Below are 13,410 nucleotides of genomic sequence, written 5' to 3'. Positions count from 1 at the left end.
TGGGACAAATAAATTTAATTCGTATTTCCTTTTACTTTTGGTAACAGTATTTGATGATGGAGATGAGAAAACTCTTAGACGCTCTTCACTTTGCCTGAAAGGAGAAAGACATTTTGCTGAAAGTGAAGTAAGTATGTTTGATCAGTGAGAAGTGCCTTAGTTTTATAGAAGCATGCATTATGAATTTTACTTAGTTATGCTATTTAAATTTGGCACACTTGAGTTAACCCAGTGATTAAAGAAAAGGAACTATGGACACTTAAAACACTACTTCATTGAAAGTAATTGAAAATATGCTCATGTGTTCATGGCTTGAGCCAACATACCTTTTACTTCAGGGTTAGTTTTCTGTAAATGGAAAGTGAGGCAAAGAAGAAAGGCCATTTTTAAAATACATGTTTTAACAAACTTTATACTTAACATTCTGTTTCAGTGGTGATAGTGGGCCAGTTTGCACGATACAACAGCCCATCATGAGTTAATTTACCTGTGAGTAGCTGTGGCGTGTGCCGGCTGCCATTATGAATATGCTAGCCCAACCTGGGGGTTTCTGTAGCTTGTTGTGTCCCCAGGCGGTGGGGATTATTTGAGGGTTAAACAATCCTTGCCTAACCCTAAATCAGACTATGAGTTATGTGAGGGTTGTTTAATCTCCAAAAAGCTCCTATCACCTGGGTTTGGATGACATGACAATACATGATTGGGCTGGAGCTTGCATATTCATAATGGTGGATGGCACGCACCACAGCTACTCAGAAGTAAATTAACCCACAATGGGCTGTTGTGTTATCTGAACCAGGTCAGTGTGTGTTAAAAGTATACAAACACATGTAAATCAGGGTAAAAACAAATACCTAACTATAACTGAATTATATGACAGGATGTTCAACAGATCAAACTAATTAGTAAACTACGATATCTAGTGAGATGATTTTTTAAATTATTCTTAAAATGCACTCTTTGTGTATACGTTGCACCCTGGTCACCTGGTAAATAACTCCACAGCCTATACATTTTCAACTGAAAATTGGTATCCCATGTAGCCACTTCTTCACAAAAGCAGAGCATGCATAAAAAACTGAGAGCTCCTCCCTTTACAGAGCAATCCTATACATACGCCAGTTGTCTGGTTTGTAGTCTTTTTGGCACCAGGTGAAAATTCCTTGAATTTCCCAGGCTTTTTAATCCTTCAGTTTTAAAATTTGTGTTAATGTGTTTTTAAATCTTTGCTGGCTTTTATCTTGATTTTTATTTTACTCTGTTTTAAATTTAAGGAATTTAGATTATGTTTTACTGTGCTATTGTGTTTTATGGTTTTAAGTTTTGCTTTGTGAACTGCCCAGAGAGCTTTGGCTAATGGACGGTATAGAAATGTAATGAATGAATGAATAACTACTTAGAAGTCCATCCCAGTGAGTTCAGTGGGGCTTACTCCTCGGAAAGTGGGTATAGGATGGCAGCCTTAAATGTAGGAACATAGGAAGCTGCCTTATACAGAGCCAGACAATTGCTCCATCTAGTGTAGTATTGTCAACGCTGACTGGCAACGACTTCAGAATTTTGGCCAGGATTCTTTCTTAACTGTACCCAGAGATGCCAGGGATTGGACGTAGGATCTTCTGCATGCAAAGTGTGTGCTCTGCCACAGAGTTACAGCTCGTCCCTATCTGTTCCCAAATACTAATTCTATGCAGTTTATGTCATGTTTTGCTTTCACATTTTATCTAGGATTTCTGCAGCAAGTATTTCCTTTAATAATAACAACCAAGTAACTTCAATTTAGCACAATGAGAAGCAGTTATTTTGAGGCTACTCCAAGATGGCACCCAGGACTCTCTGCATCCACTGAACGTCTAGGAGCATGGCCTTATCTTGCTTCCTCATTATTTCCCCTTGATGATACAGGGAGCAGCTGTTGCTTTGGAGAGAAGTGCATCTTGGCTTTGAGGAAGGACCAGTTAAATGTGGGGGAAGGGAGGTATATCTGTTGTTGCAAATTTGTTTCTAAGCTGTTGCTAAGTGTTTTTAAGGGCTGAGTGCTGAACTAGCACGTCTTAAATGTCCAGTCCTCTAAGAAACTGCCTAAAAATCCAAATGTTCCATGTAGACCAAAGGTTATTTTGAAAAAAATGTGCTTGAGGGGGCCATAGATATTTCTTGGGCCACAGAGTACTGGTAGCAAGGAGTGGTATTACAGCCGCAACCCTATACCCACTTACCTGGGAGTAAGCCCCATTGAACTCAAAGGGACTTATTTCTGAGTCATGTACAGGATTGAACTTTTGAGCGTCAAGGTGCCAATTCCTGACCTATATAAATAAACGTCTTTACACAGGTGGGTTGCTTTAGAACTCAGTTCTGTTTGATTTCGTTTGCTTGCATTCTGCTTGTAAGTTGCAAGTTTGGACTGTGTAAGTGATAGAGCCTACTCCACAGGTTCACTTTTCAGTTTAATGTATTTATTAATATTCAGACAAACTTGATTAGTGAAATTTCTTGAGACAATTCAAATGGTAATACATGTAATGCCTTTTCAACAGACACTAGATCAACTCCCTCTTACCAACCCTGAACATTTTGGGACTCCTGTTATAGGAAAGAAAACAAATAGAGGAAGGAGATCTAATCACATGTAAGTTTTTATTTTTGTTTTCTAATGTGTTATCTAAATTTTCAACAGATTATTTGAAGTTGATAAAAAAAAGTAGCATATAATTCATACTTTAAGCTGAAAGTGCTGCTGTGAAGTCCCTATGTGGAATAGGAGCAGAACCTAAGAGCTTTTTTAATCCTGTAAGGTTGGGAACAGAGTTGGGCAGAGCCACCGTTGACCTCTTGTGCCTAAGGGTGACAGAAAAATAACCCTGCTGAATAAGACCAAAGGGCCATCTAGTCCAGCATCCTCTTTCCCATAGGGGACAGCGGTTTTGTTCTGGAAAGTCCACAAGCAGGGTATAAAGGCAACAACCCTCCCGCACTGTTTTTCACTCTAGCAATTCAGTGACACACTGCCTTTGAAACTCGAGGTTCTGCCATTGATCCTGTATACATTTGTATAAACCTCTTTTAAAGACATCTAAGCCAGTGGACATCTCTAGATGTTGTGCTGGTGAATTCCACAAGTTAGTTATGCATGTGTGAAGAAGTTCTTTTTTAGTCAGTCCTGAATCTGCTGCCATTCAGTTTCTGTGAGTGAATGCAGGTTCTTGTTTTGTGCAGGATAATTGCAGTTGTAGCCTAGTGAAAATACAGGTGGATAGAACAGAAGTATCTATGTCTGCCTTGTGTATCTTGCACAGGATGCTTGCGTTGCAACATCTAGAACAGGGGTGGGCAATTTGGGGAGGTTTGGGGGCCATTTTCACTCCCCACACAGCTCCCCTCCCCATGGGTGCTGAAAAATAAATGTTTTATAATCATGTCCATAGTGGCCACGGAGCGCCGAAAGGGTCAAAATTAGCTTGATTACAAGCTAATTTTGACCCTTTGGGCACTCTGTAGCCACTACAGACTCCATTAAACAATTTCTAATGAATTGGGGCAGGTGGTAGGGGCTACACCGGGGGGCAGCAGGGGGCATGGAGCCCATGTGTTGCCCACCCTTAATCTAGAAGTTGGGGATTGCATCAAGCTGCTCTTTTTGTTTAAATGTTTTTGTTATTCCATTATCTTCTATTCTGTATTTGTTCTGGGGGCATTGTCTACACTCAGAAAATAGCAGGGGTGACTATAGATACCATCTGTTTAAAGTTAGGGGGTTATATGTTGTTAAAAAGAATGAAAGGTGATAGAAATCTTTGCTGTGGATTCTAACTTTGCTGCTCAAACATTGAAATAGATACATGAATGCAAGTGTAATGAAACAAATGTTTTAAACTATACTTTTACTTATGTGTGTGCATGCAGCAAAACACTGTTTGAGAAAAGATTAAAAGAGTTACTTTGCAACATGAACAAGAAACACTGAAATATCCCTGTCAAATTTGATTTGAATACCAGCACTTAGATAATGTCTTTTATATGACACTAAGTTTTAACTCTTGTTAATAGCACTAACTTTTTTGTGTGTTCTTTCATCTGTACTCTTCCCTTATTTGCAGATAAAATTATTCCCTCTACTTGAGGTTGTATCCAATTGTGTCTGTCGGTTAGCATAAACCACACTACTGGCAGAATAGAAACCCCCTCCTCCTGCAGCCCCCCCCCTAAATCTGTTCTGGAGGGTTGGGGGACCCAACCCCCTCTGGAGGAGATTTCAGGGGATGGAGTGCAAGGGGGAGAGGAGGAGGAAGTCCCATTGCAAGAGCAGATGTCCGCTTGCATGGCTTTGGATTTGTTTTTAACAGAATTTGAAATTACAGCGTTCTTTGGTTTTGGTCTTTGTTTATATGAGTATTGTTAATGAGGCCTGTGTAGCTTTGGGAATCAAACAAATCCATTCCTTCCAACGCATTAAAACATTGCTACATATATACTTTGTCCAGTTACTCACCCCAGCCCAGTAAACAACCTCAGGATGTTTGCATCGTAGATATGTCTTGCAGAGTTTGTGAAATTTCTGTAGAGTTGTACATGGCAGGTCTCCATGGAAAGCTGTACCACAAAGTCAGAGTCAAAACTGAAAAGTTCTGCTCTCCATTTCCATCAGACTTACAGTGGCAGTCTGATCAGGGCCCTGCTAGCACATTTTAGGAGATAATTAAACTTGTTGGGAGACAGTGGAGTGGAGCAGGGTAGGCAGAGTCGATGAATGCTAGAAAAAACCTCTGTGGGATATATGTTTGTCACTGTTTAAATTGAATGCTTTAAATAGTTGTTCAGTGCACTCGTGCAACATGATTGTGCGTTATTCCATTGATTGATTTTAATCTAATGAAAGGGTACATGTAAGTAAGACTTCACAGGAGGGAGGAAATTATGGAATGTAAATTAGATTTGTGTGGAGTTTGCCTGGGAGATTTTCTTTCCTAAAAGTCCTTATTTGGCAGCTGTGCAGAAAAGGGCTTTAGAATAGGAGCCCAGTTATCTCATTGGCATCCCTGTCCTCACCTGTCATTAGCCTGGCAGAATAGCCACAAAATTTCCCATTTCTCTATCTTTAATCCAGTGTTTCCCACATGGTGAGCATAACCCAAAGCCTACCCACATGATACTTCTGAAGGTCAGCTGATCATGTGGTAGGATGGTTATGCACATGATTTTATCACAGTATGTTATTTTTTAGAAATAACATCTCATTTGCATTGCATTTTTGTTAGATTCCTATATTTCTAGATTTGTCTTGAATCCAGTAACCATTTCAAAGAAATATTATCAGTGCTTCAGATTAGTTTACTTTAGTCAATTTATGTCCTGCCTCTCTAACCAAATATGCTCAAGGTGGCTCACAACAAAAAGTCCAAACAATATCCATACGAAAACAGGGTTAAAAACACAGCATCAGTAAAATAAGCCAGAAGCAAACAGAGATATTAGATAACATTATTTTAAAATTCATATAATTTATTACATTGGAATTAGGGCTGAGTTGAAAAGGCCCCTTAATACACCTGGAATGGTGCTACATCATCATATAGCATTGTTTTGAGGTGAAATGTGGATTAAAAAAAATAGTGGCCACATTTTTATCAGTGGTAGCCACCATATATTTTTTTAATCCACAATTCCCCTCAGAACAATGATACACAATGATGTAGCAGCATTCCAGGGGCATTATAGAGGGAAGATGATGGCTGCCAGCCTGGATTCCATTATGTTGTCACTGTGAAACTGGTTGGGAAGAAAGGAAGAAGAGTTTTGCCTCCCCTTTTGCCACCCCCTTCCCACATTCACTTCCAGCTGAACCTTAATCAAAATTCTAAACTATACAGTAAAGTTTAACATGGTACTTCTTTTTCTTGTAGCCCAGAGGAAGAGTCTTCCTCATCCTCAAGTGATGAAGATGAAGATGACAGGAAACAAACTGATGAATTGTTAGGAAAAGTTGTATGCGTAGACTATGTTAGTGTGGATAAAAAGAAAAATCTTTGGTTCCCAGCTTTGGTAAGTGTTCGTGTTTTATACTATTTAGAAGCTTTGTTTTGAAAAAAAACATAATAGCCCTGGAAATCACACTGATCACATTGACAAATAGGGTCAAAATATTTTTATATTTGGTTTATTTGTACAGATAGGACACTAACTCCATAAAGCCCATGTTACTATAAAACTGTCTAACACCAGATAAGAGGAATTGGACACTCCAAGTCAGTGTATATGTGTATGTACAATAATATAGAGTATATTTTTAGAGTAAAATGGAGCTGTTTTTTTCTTTTCAACTATTTCATGATCCCTGTTAATAACCTTGCTATTGGTCCCACTTCCAGCTGCATAGAAGAAGGATTTTAAAGGGCAAAGGCAACAGCTACTGCATTGTTCCTGTCTTATGCCATGAAGCATATAGATTGGTGGAACCTCCGTATTCAGAAGTGATGTACCTCTGTAAACCAGTTGCTGTAGAACAAACAACATGGATTTGCTGTTGCCTTCATGTGCTGCTTACGGGCTTCCTGGAAGGATCTGGCTAGCCACTGTTACAAACAGGGTATTGGACTAGATGGACCCTTGGTCTGATCTAGCAAGGCTAATCTTACGTTCTTAGTTGTTGTGCACCAACAACTGAGGGGGAGTCACTGGTAGAGGATGGGGGAAAGGGAGTGTGTCAAATCAGCATCTTCAGTGCTACTAGGGCTGGGAAGAAGTTGCTATGGGGCAAGCAAGGTCTAAGCAGAACGTCTTCCCTGCTCTTTTCTGAGCAGTCTTAGTACCCACAGGTGGCAGTTGCTCATGTCACCAGGCCCAATTTTAAGCCACCAGCAGTGACTGAATAATTGCAGGTCCCTTTCCACTCATGGTATAGAAAATTATTTGAGGTCCAGAAAAATAGTTCCATAATTAGGTTTAAAAAGCTCATTCTATTTTTTTCATATGATAAAGGTATGAAAGAATAATTGATTATGATCTGGAAGAAGGTTACATAAGGATCTGACTGCTAATAGATGACTTAGGCATGTGCAACTGTGCTTGTGAATGGGGGCTTCCCCACCCCCTCCTCCCCACAACTGCTCCTCCAGTCCATGGAAATGCTTCACAGAAGATCAGGGGACCCTGCTGAATGGGCTGAGTTGTACTGCAGGGGATGACGGGGCATCCCAGAAAATCAGGCAGAGGCACCTTCCATGAACAGAGCCCTTCTTTCCATGGTAATAGATCCTGGATCCAACCCATAATAATGTCACATGTTTGGAAGCTGGAATTAGGCAAATAAAGGTCTTAGAAACAAAGTGCCAATTCTAAATAGGCAAGGTAATTTAACTACTGGTTCAATTGATATGACGTTGCAGTACATAATATATTGCTGAAGCTTCTCAGCAGTTTAAACTCTTTCTGAGATCAGATATAAAAGCAGTGCACAAATTTTGGCATAGCTTATTAACTTGCCATTATTTGTGACCCCTCCCCTTTTCTGAGTCCTCCAGAAAACTGTTAAGAGGGGGACAGTTGTGTCTTAGTTCCTGCTGAGAAGCAGCAGCAAGATACTTCTGCCTCCTCTCACTTTGCAGCAGGCACTAGGGAAGGGAAAATCAGCTCGGAGGGATGCTGCTTGTTTCATTCTCTGAAGCCCAGTGTGAAGTGAGATAAAAAACTCTTCCTTCAATCCTCTGTGCATGCAGAGGTGTCCAGCAAAGGTGTATGTCTGTGTCTTTTCTCTCATTTAGCATTGGACTTCAGAGAAGGTAAAAGCAGTGTGAGTCCAGTCTTCTTGCCATTTCTGTTTCCATTGCAGAATGAGAGACCATCCCCTCCTTTCCCCTCCCCTCATCTCTGCATCCAGGAAAGAATGGGCTCTTCTTTTTCATCTGTGGCACAGTAGAAGACACCTTCCCCCAAGTTCTCTGCAATTTCCAGAAAACTCAGAGGAGGGGATTTTTGTAGTGGTCATCCATGCCTGGAGGAAGAAAATTTGTGGACTCTGGCATCTGAGCAAGAAATGGCTTTAGTGGACCCCCCCCCCCCAATAAATATTTGCTACCAGTCTAAGAGAATGTCATTATTTCCTTTCTTTTTATGCAGGTTGTTTGTCCAGACTGTAGTGATGAAATTGCGGTGAAAAAAGATAATGTTCTTGTTCGGTCTTTCAAGGATGGCAAATTGTGAGTGGAAATTCTCAGTCTAGTTATTACTTATCTAACTGTCATACAGAATTTGTAACGGTGACTGACAGAGATGGCAGATGCAGAGCTGTTTTACACATGCAAATAATGGGGAGGGACAGGATGAAGAAGTCATTTGTGCATCCTGCCCTCTGCTCTGCTCATGTCAAAATGGCCTAGAGTGCATAGCATATGTGTTAGGAAACAGTTTGCAATTTTGTGCTGCTCTATGAGTGGAGGGATAACCATTTAACAGACTTGTTTTATGATTGAGCATTTCTAAACAGTCTGCTTTTGCATTTACATGCTTAATCGATGCAAAAGGTTACCCATGGCTACTATTTTTAATGGCAGTGCTCCCTCCAATATCAAAGACAGTATGCTTAGATGTACCATTTGCTGGGGAACACAAGCAGGAGGGTGCTGTTATGCACATGTCCTACTTGTGGGTTTCCCCCAGGCAGCTGGTTAGCCTCCATGTGGTGAAGAGAATGCTGGACTAGATGGACCCTTGCTCTGATCCAGCATGACTCTTCTTACGTTTTAATGCTTGTGTATCATTGTTCGTCATGACAACTCGTTATTATTTCAGCTGGCTTCAAAATGGTATAATCAATGGGCCTCTTTCTGAACTGATTTATGCCACTTTTTAACTTGAGCAGAATGTAATTCTTTTTTAAACAATGTTGAAATAAGGAGATATCAGTTTGGTGTCCTTTATAAAGTAATTATAGATTTTCATTAAATTGTTTTACAAAAATAATTCCTCTCCCCTCGTGGCTAGGAGGATGTTCCTCAATGAGTTAGGTCCTGCCTCTGGGACCAGGAAGGCATGGCTGAAGAGCTATTTCCTGAGAGGCAGGGAGTTACCCACCAGTCTCCATTCTGTCTTCCTGCCTGACACACAGTATTTTTGCAGAGCTCCCCAAAGCTCAGGGGCAGGGGGGAGCAAGAAATAAATGTATTTAAAATTCCTTGTTTTGAGGAACAGTGAGAGCAACTCCAGCATTTCTAGTTTCCCAGTACCTTGCTCCCCCCACCCCTGTGCACCAGGTTGGTGGGGAAGGGTCTAAGAAAACCTTGAACTGGATTTTGCTATGGCATGATGCTACACCTCAGGCATTTTTCCACTTCTTTTGTTGCTGTCTCTCTGTGAGGCAGAATCAAGGGGCTGGGGGATTTCTACAGCCTTCTGTGGCACAGTGAAGCTTTTCTGCAGGAAGCTAGGCATGTGCCTTTGCTCTGTCTGCTCCTCAGGGACCGAGCAGCTGTCAGTTGACTCAATCCTGGGTAGCATCCCTGCCACTTTGGTGGCCACAGTGAGGTGCTGAATTGTTCCAGCTGTATGTCCCCCCTCCTCCTGCCCTTGAAGGGAAAACTGTACACCATGAATTTCTGGGATGGTTAAAAGCCACACTGGAATATTGCCTGTTCAAGGCTTACAAGAATGAAAGGTCCTGCTCTTATAGCCCATCACCCTCATAATGCCAGCTCTCATCTGATAAACATTGCTTCTCTAGATATTTCTCCTCTATTTTTAGCTCTTGGAACAAGAGGAGGAAGTCTAGCAGTCAGCAGCAGCATGGCCATTATTCCTCACATTCTAGGGAACTCCAGTGGAATAAAGGTCTTGCTCCTAGAGCAGACGTCACACAAGTGGTAGAAGTACAAGGAGTCGGGCTAGTCATCAGGCCCCACTGAAAGGCCATGTTGGGAATCCTGCATCTTCACCCTTGCCTCACCAATGCTCATGGTCTCCCAGGTCACCTCTCCCCTTAAAATGGATAGTGTGCTTCTTATGAGAGTGTTCCAAGACAAGCCTCTAAAAAGCTTAAGGGCCTGCCTCCTTCTCCCCCTATCGGTTTCCCATTGATCTGATTCTAATCTCCCTCTGTGGCCTCTTTGGGATCCAATTCTCCCTCTAGGGAGGAAAGTGAATGGTCTGAAAGGGAACCTTCCAGACATCCCCAAAATAGACTTTTAAAAAACTGTTGTTTAAAAAAAGAAGAACTTTTTCAAAAACCTCTGGACAAGGCTACGTCTAGGGAGGTGGCAGATGCATTACTCATTGGCTCAGGCACCCCTGGTTTTCAGACCTTGTGGCTCTCTCAGTCCAGGACCCGTGGCTTCTTCTGAAGTCCCTGGATTTGCTTAAGCAAAATCTTCTTCTGCATGTTCAACTTCATTTGTTTCATCTGAATGCCTGGAGATTGAAAGGCAGACACTCCTAGACCTAGGCTGCCATCCCAAGAGTAATTTCTACTCTGCTAGCCTCGTACAAGCACTCCACTATTAGTATATCCACCTTTAAAAATGTTTTATTACTTTTCTATTAAACATATAAACAAAACTTTTAACAATAGAGTACAAGAGCTTATTATACTGTATAAACATCCACATTCAGTTTTGTAGTGCCAAAGTTATACTAGTCAGAAAGTGGGTATGCACCTTTTTGAAGTGGTGCAGCCCACCTGATGTATCAGCTGTTGGCACTTTGGTTAACCATGTTCTGCTTTTCTTTCAAGATGGCCTGGATTCTGGCCGCTGCTCTATAACTTTAAAAGACAAGCTTTGGCATTCTTCTGCTATCCTTGCAGCATCTGGAGATCCCCTTATCTGTTCTTACCCTCTGGCCAAAAAGTTCCTCCGTGCCTCCTTTCTGTTCTCTTCTCCTCCAGTCTGCAGTGTATAGTTTTGGAGTCTGAATGTGGTTCTTAGACTCCCCTGTAGTCTGCTGCAGCTCTGGGAGCTGCTTCTCTAAAGTTATTCATCTTTAGAACCATTTTTCTGGTAACAGTCACTTCTTCACATAGGGTTTCAGTGATTGGGGCCCGATCTGTAAAACATGGACTCCATATCTTTCAAAATGACAGTTACCTTCCATGTTGATCTGTCATTTTGTCCCTATGATGAATTCAGCCTTCCAGAGGGCACATGAGTTGGTTCTGCCATCCTTCTGTCGTCATCCATCCACTCTTAGAGAGTGAGAGTGGCACTTCTTGGATGTCTATTATGCTCGTACCTTTTTTGTGGACCACAGTAGGCCTTTGCATAAACACAGGGGTCTCTTTTAAGCACTCCTCCCTTGGTAAAGTAAAATAAAATTCCACAGCTATCCTTTCTTGCTGGTTGAAGGAGTGCATTTCTCCTTCTTACTCTGCTAGTTTCAGAAGATATTCTAGTGAATTCAGTAAGAGATGCAGCTACCTCTGCAGCTTCTTGGGAAAAAAACCCTCTTGAGAGATTTGTAGAGCAGCTACATGGACCTCTGTTCAAAGCTCTAGGAGGTACTGCAACTGACACCTTGGCTGAGGCAGCCTTTGGCCTTTAGACAGTCCTCAAGTCCTGTGACTTGGGAATTGCAAGTGTATTTGGGTCCAGAATGTTCTCGCTCCCATAGGTGTACGTCTTTCTGCATCCCCTCTAGGAATATCCTTCAGGCCAGAAGGGGAGAAAACGAAGTTCTTACCTGATGAACTACTGTTCTTCTTGTGGTTTGGAGGACATTCCACTTGCCCATGTCATTTACTCAAATTATGATTCTTCACAGTCTTTTTCTTTAAACCAGTGGTTCTCAAACTCCTTTTGTGGACCACTTGAAAATTGGTGGGGGTCTTAGTGGACCACTTAATTAAAAAAATGTTCTACAAATCAAAGCACATATATAACTCATATTGTAATATTTTTTTTCTTCACTGATCTTATTGTCAGAACCAGCGTTCTGTAATGAAAATCATGGGGCCTAGGCCAGGCCACTGATAAAGGCCCCTTTAACTAATAAAACTGTATGGAAATTAGTAGACTGCACCAGCATCATATTATAAAAATCATGGTCAGAGCCAAGTACAGATATTCTCGACTGTTCCACAGTCTTTCCATGGACTACCTGAATGGACTGTGTGGACCACCAGTGGTCCACGGACCATAGTTAGAGGAACTCTGCTCTACCTTTTCCATGTTTTTTCAGTACATGGTTTGGGGGTCATTTTCACTTGCACTTCATGTTCCACAAGGTCTCGGTTCACCCTTCTTGTATTTTTTTGTTCGCTGGTGGTCTTGGCCACCTTACTGTAGTTACTGTGTCTATTGCAGATGTTCCTTTTTGACTCCTTGCTTAGCCATCCTGGAGATTTGTGGGTAGTTCCTGCCTCTCAGGAAATGGCTCTTCAGCCCTATCTTCCTGGTCCTAGAGGCAGGACCTAACTCATCTAGGAATGTTCTCATAACTATGAGAAAAGCAGAAGTTCACCAGGTAAGAACTCTATTAGTTTTCTCATTTATTTTTATTCATAGCTTGCCCTATTCCATTTATACGTTTAACTAATAAAACACATAACAATGGCCTGGAATCATAGGGTTCAATCCTATAGATACTTACCTGGGATAATCCCACTGAACATAATGGGACTTACTTCTGAGGAGACATGTATGGGATTGTGCTGTTAGGCAGCTACTCATGCTCCACCACTGACAAAATTGTCTGTTCCCACTAACTTCTGCTCATAGCAAGTTTAGATTAAAAGCTCCTGTGCAGAATTAAACCTGCTCTGGAAATGGACCTGGGATGGCTTGTGGCTGGATGATTAGGAATCAGTCTGGACTTTATGCTGAATTAGAGAGCTTAACCTCTGCTAGCTGTGAGCAGAAGCTGGTAGTATTTTTTTTAATTTCACATCCTCAGTCTCTATATCAGTATCTTCTTGATGCTTCTAGCTAAGCTAACATTATAACAACTTGACAAGACCCACATTGAATGTGATGGTTATGGATATCATTTTGTCAAAATACTATCAGGATTTTAAATTCCTTTTTCTTTTGTATGGAAAATAGATTCTTGATCCATGGATAGTTAATAATAGAAGGAATCACTTTATTTAAATTAAGCCATAGTCAAAGCACAAATGTTTAAACACATATTTGTGTTTTATAAGGTTTTTTTTTAATGCTTTATCACTCTTTGTTTAGCTCTTCAGTACCAAGGAAAGATGTTCGAGAAATTAGTGACTCTTCATCAAAACCTGATGCTGCATTAAAACAAGGTATAAATAACCTTGAAATAAGAAAAGAGAATGTTTTTCAGTTCACTTATAATTGGCTTCTCCACCTAACAACCACATGGCCACTCTCTGGCTTCTGCTGTAGAGGCAGACATGAAGCAAACCTTGTAAATCTTTTTGAACTCCTATGTGAGTACACTGGCTCAGCTGGAGTCTTA

At 41.1% G+C, this 13,410-nt stretch overlaps 1 protein-coding gene across 7 annotated transcripts in view; it reads left to right on the top strand.

Moving 5' to 3' along the window:
• The window catches only part of ARID4B (AT-rich interaction domain 4B), a 132,864-nt gene that overhangs the window by 64,594 nt on the left and 54,860 nt on the right, over positions 1 to 13,410 (top strand). For all 7 annotated transcript variants that reach the window (XM_084828167.1, XM_084828164.1, XM_084828163.1 and 4 more), the window contains 5 exons: positions 48 to 127; positions 2,541 to 2,632; positions 5,904 to 6,042; positions 8,116 to 8,195; positions 13,161 to 13,234. In XM_084828167.1, coding sequence (XP_084684293.1) covers positions 48 to 127; positions 2,541 to 2,632; positions 5,904 to 6,042; positions 8,116 to 8,195; positions 13,161 to 13,234 — 465 coding nt within the window. The remainder of the gene's footprint in view (positions 1 to 47; positions 128 to 2,540; positions 2,633 to 5,903; positions 6,043 to 8,115; positions 8,196 to 13,160; positions 13,235 to 13,410) is intronic.

This window comes from Heloderma suspectum, chromosome 1 (genome assembly GCF_057233095.1).
Source record: "Heloderma suspectum isolate Gila_16-S chromosome 1, 16-S_ref, whole genome shotgun sequence".
Classification (NCBI taxonomy): Eukaryota; Metazoa; Chordata; class Lepidosauria; order Squamata; family Helodermatidae; genus Heloderma; species Heloderma suspectum.
This window is presented reverse-complemented; position numbering and strand designations above follow the sequence as displayed.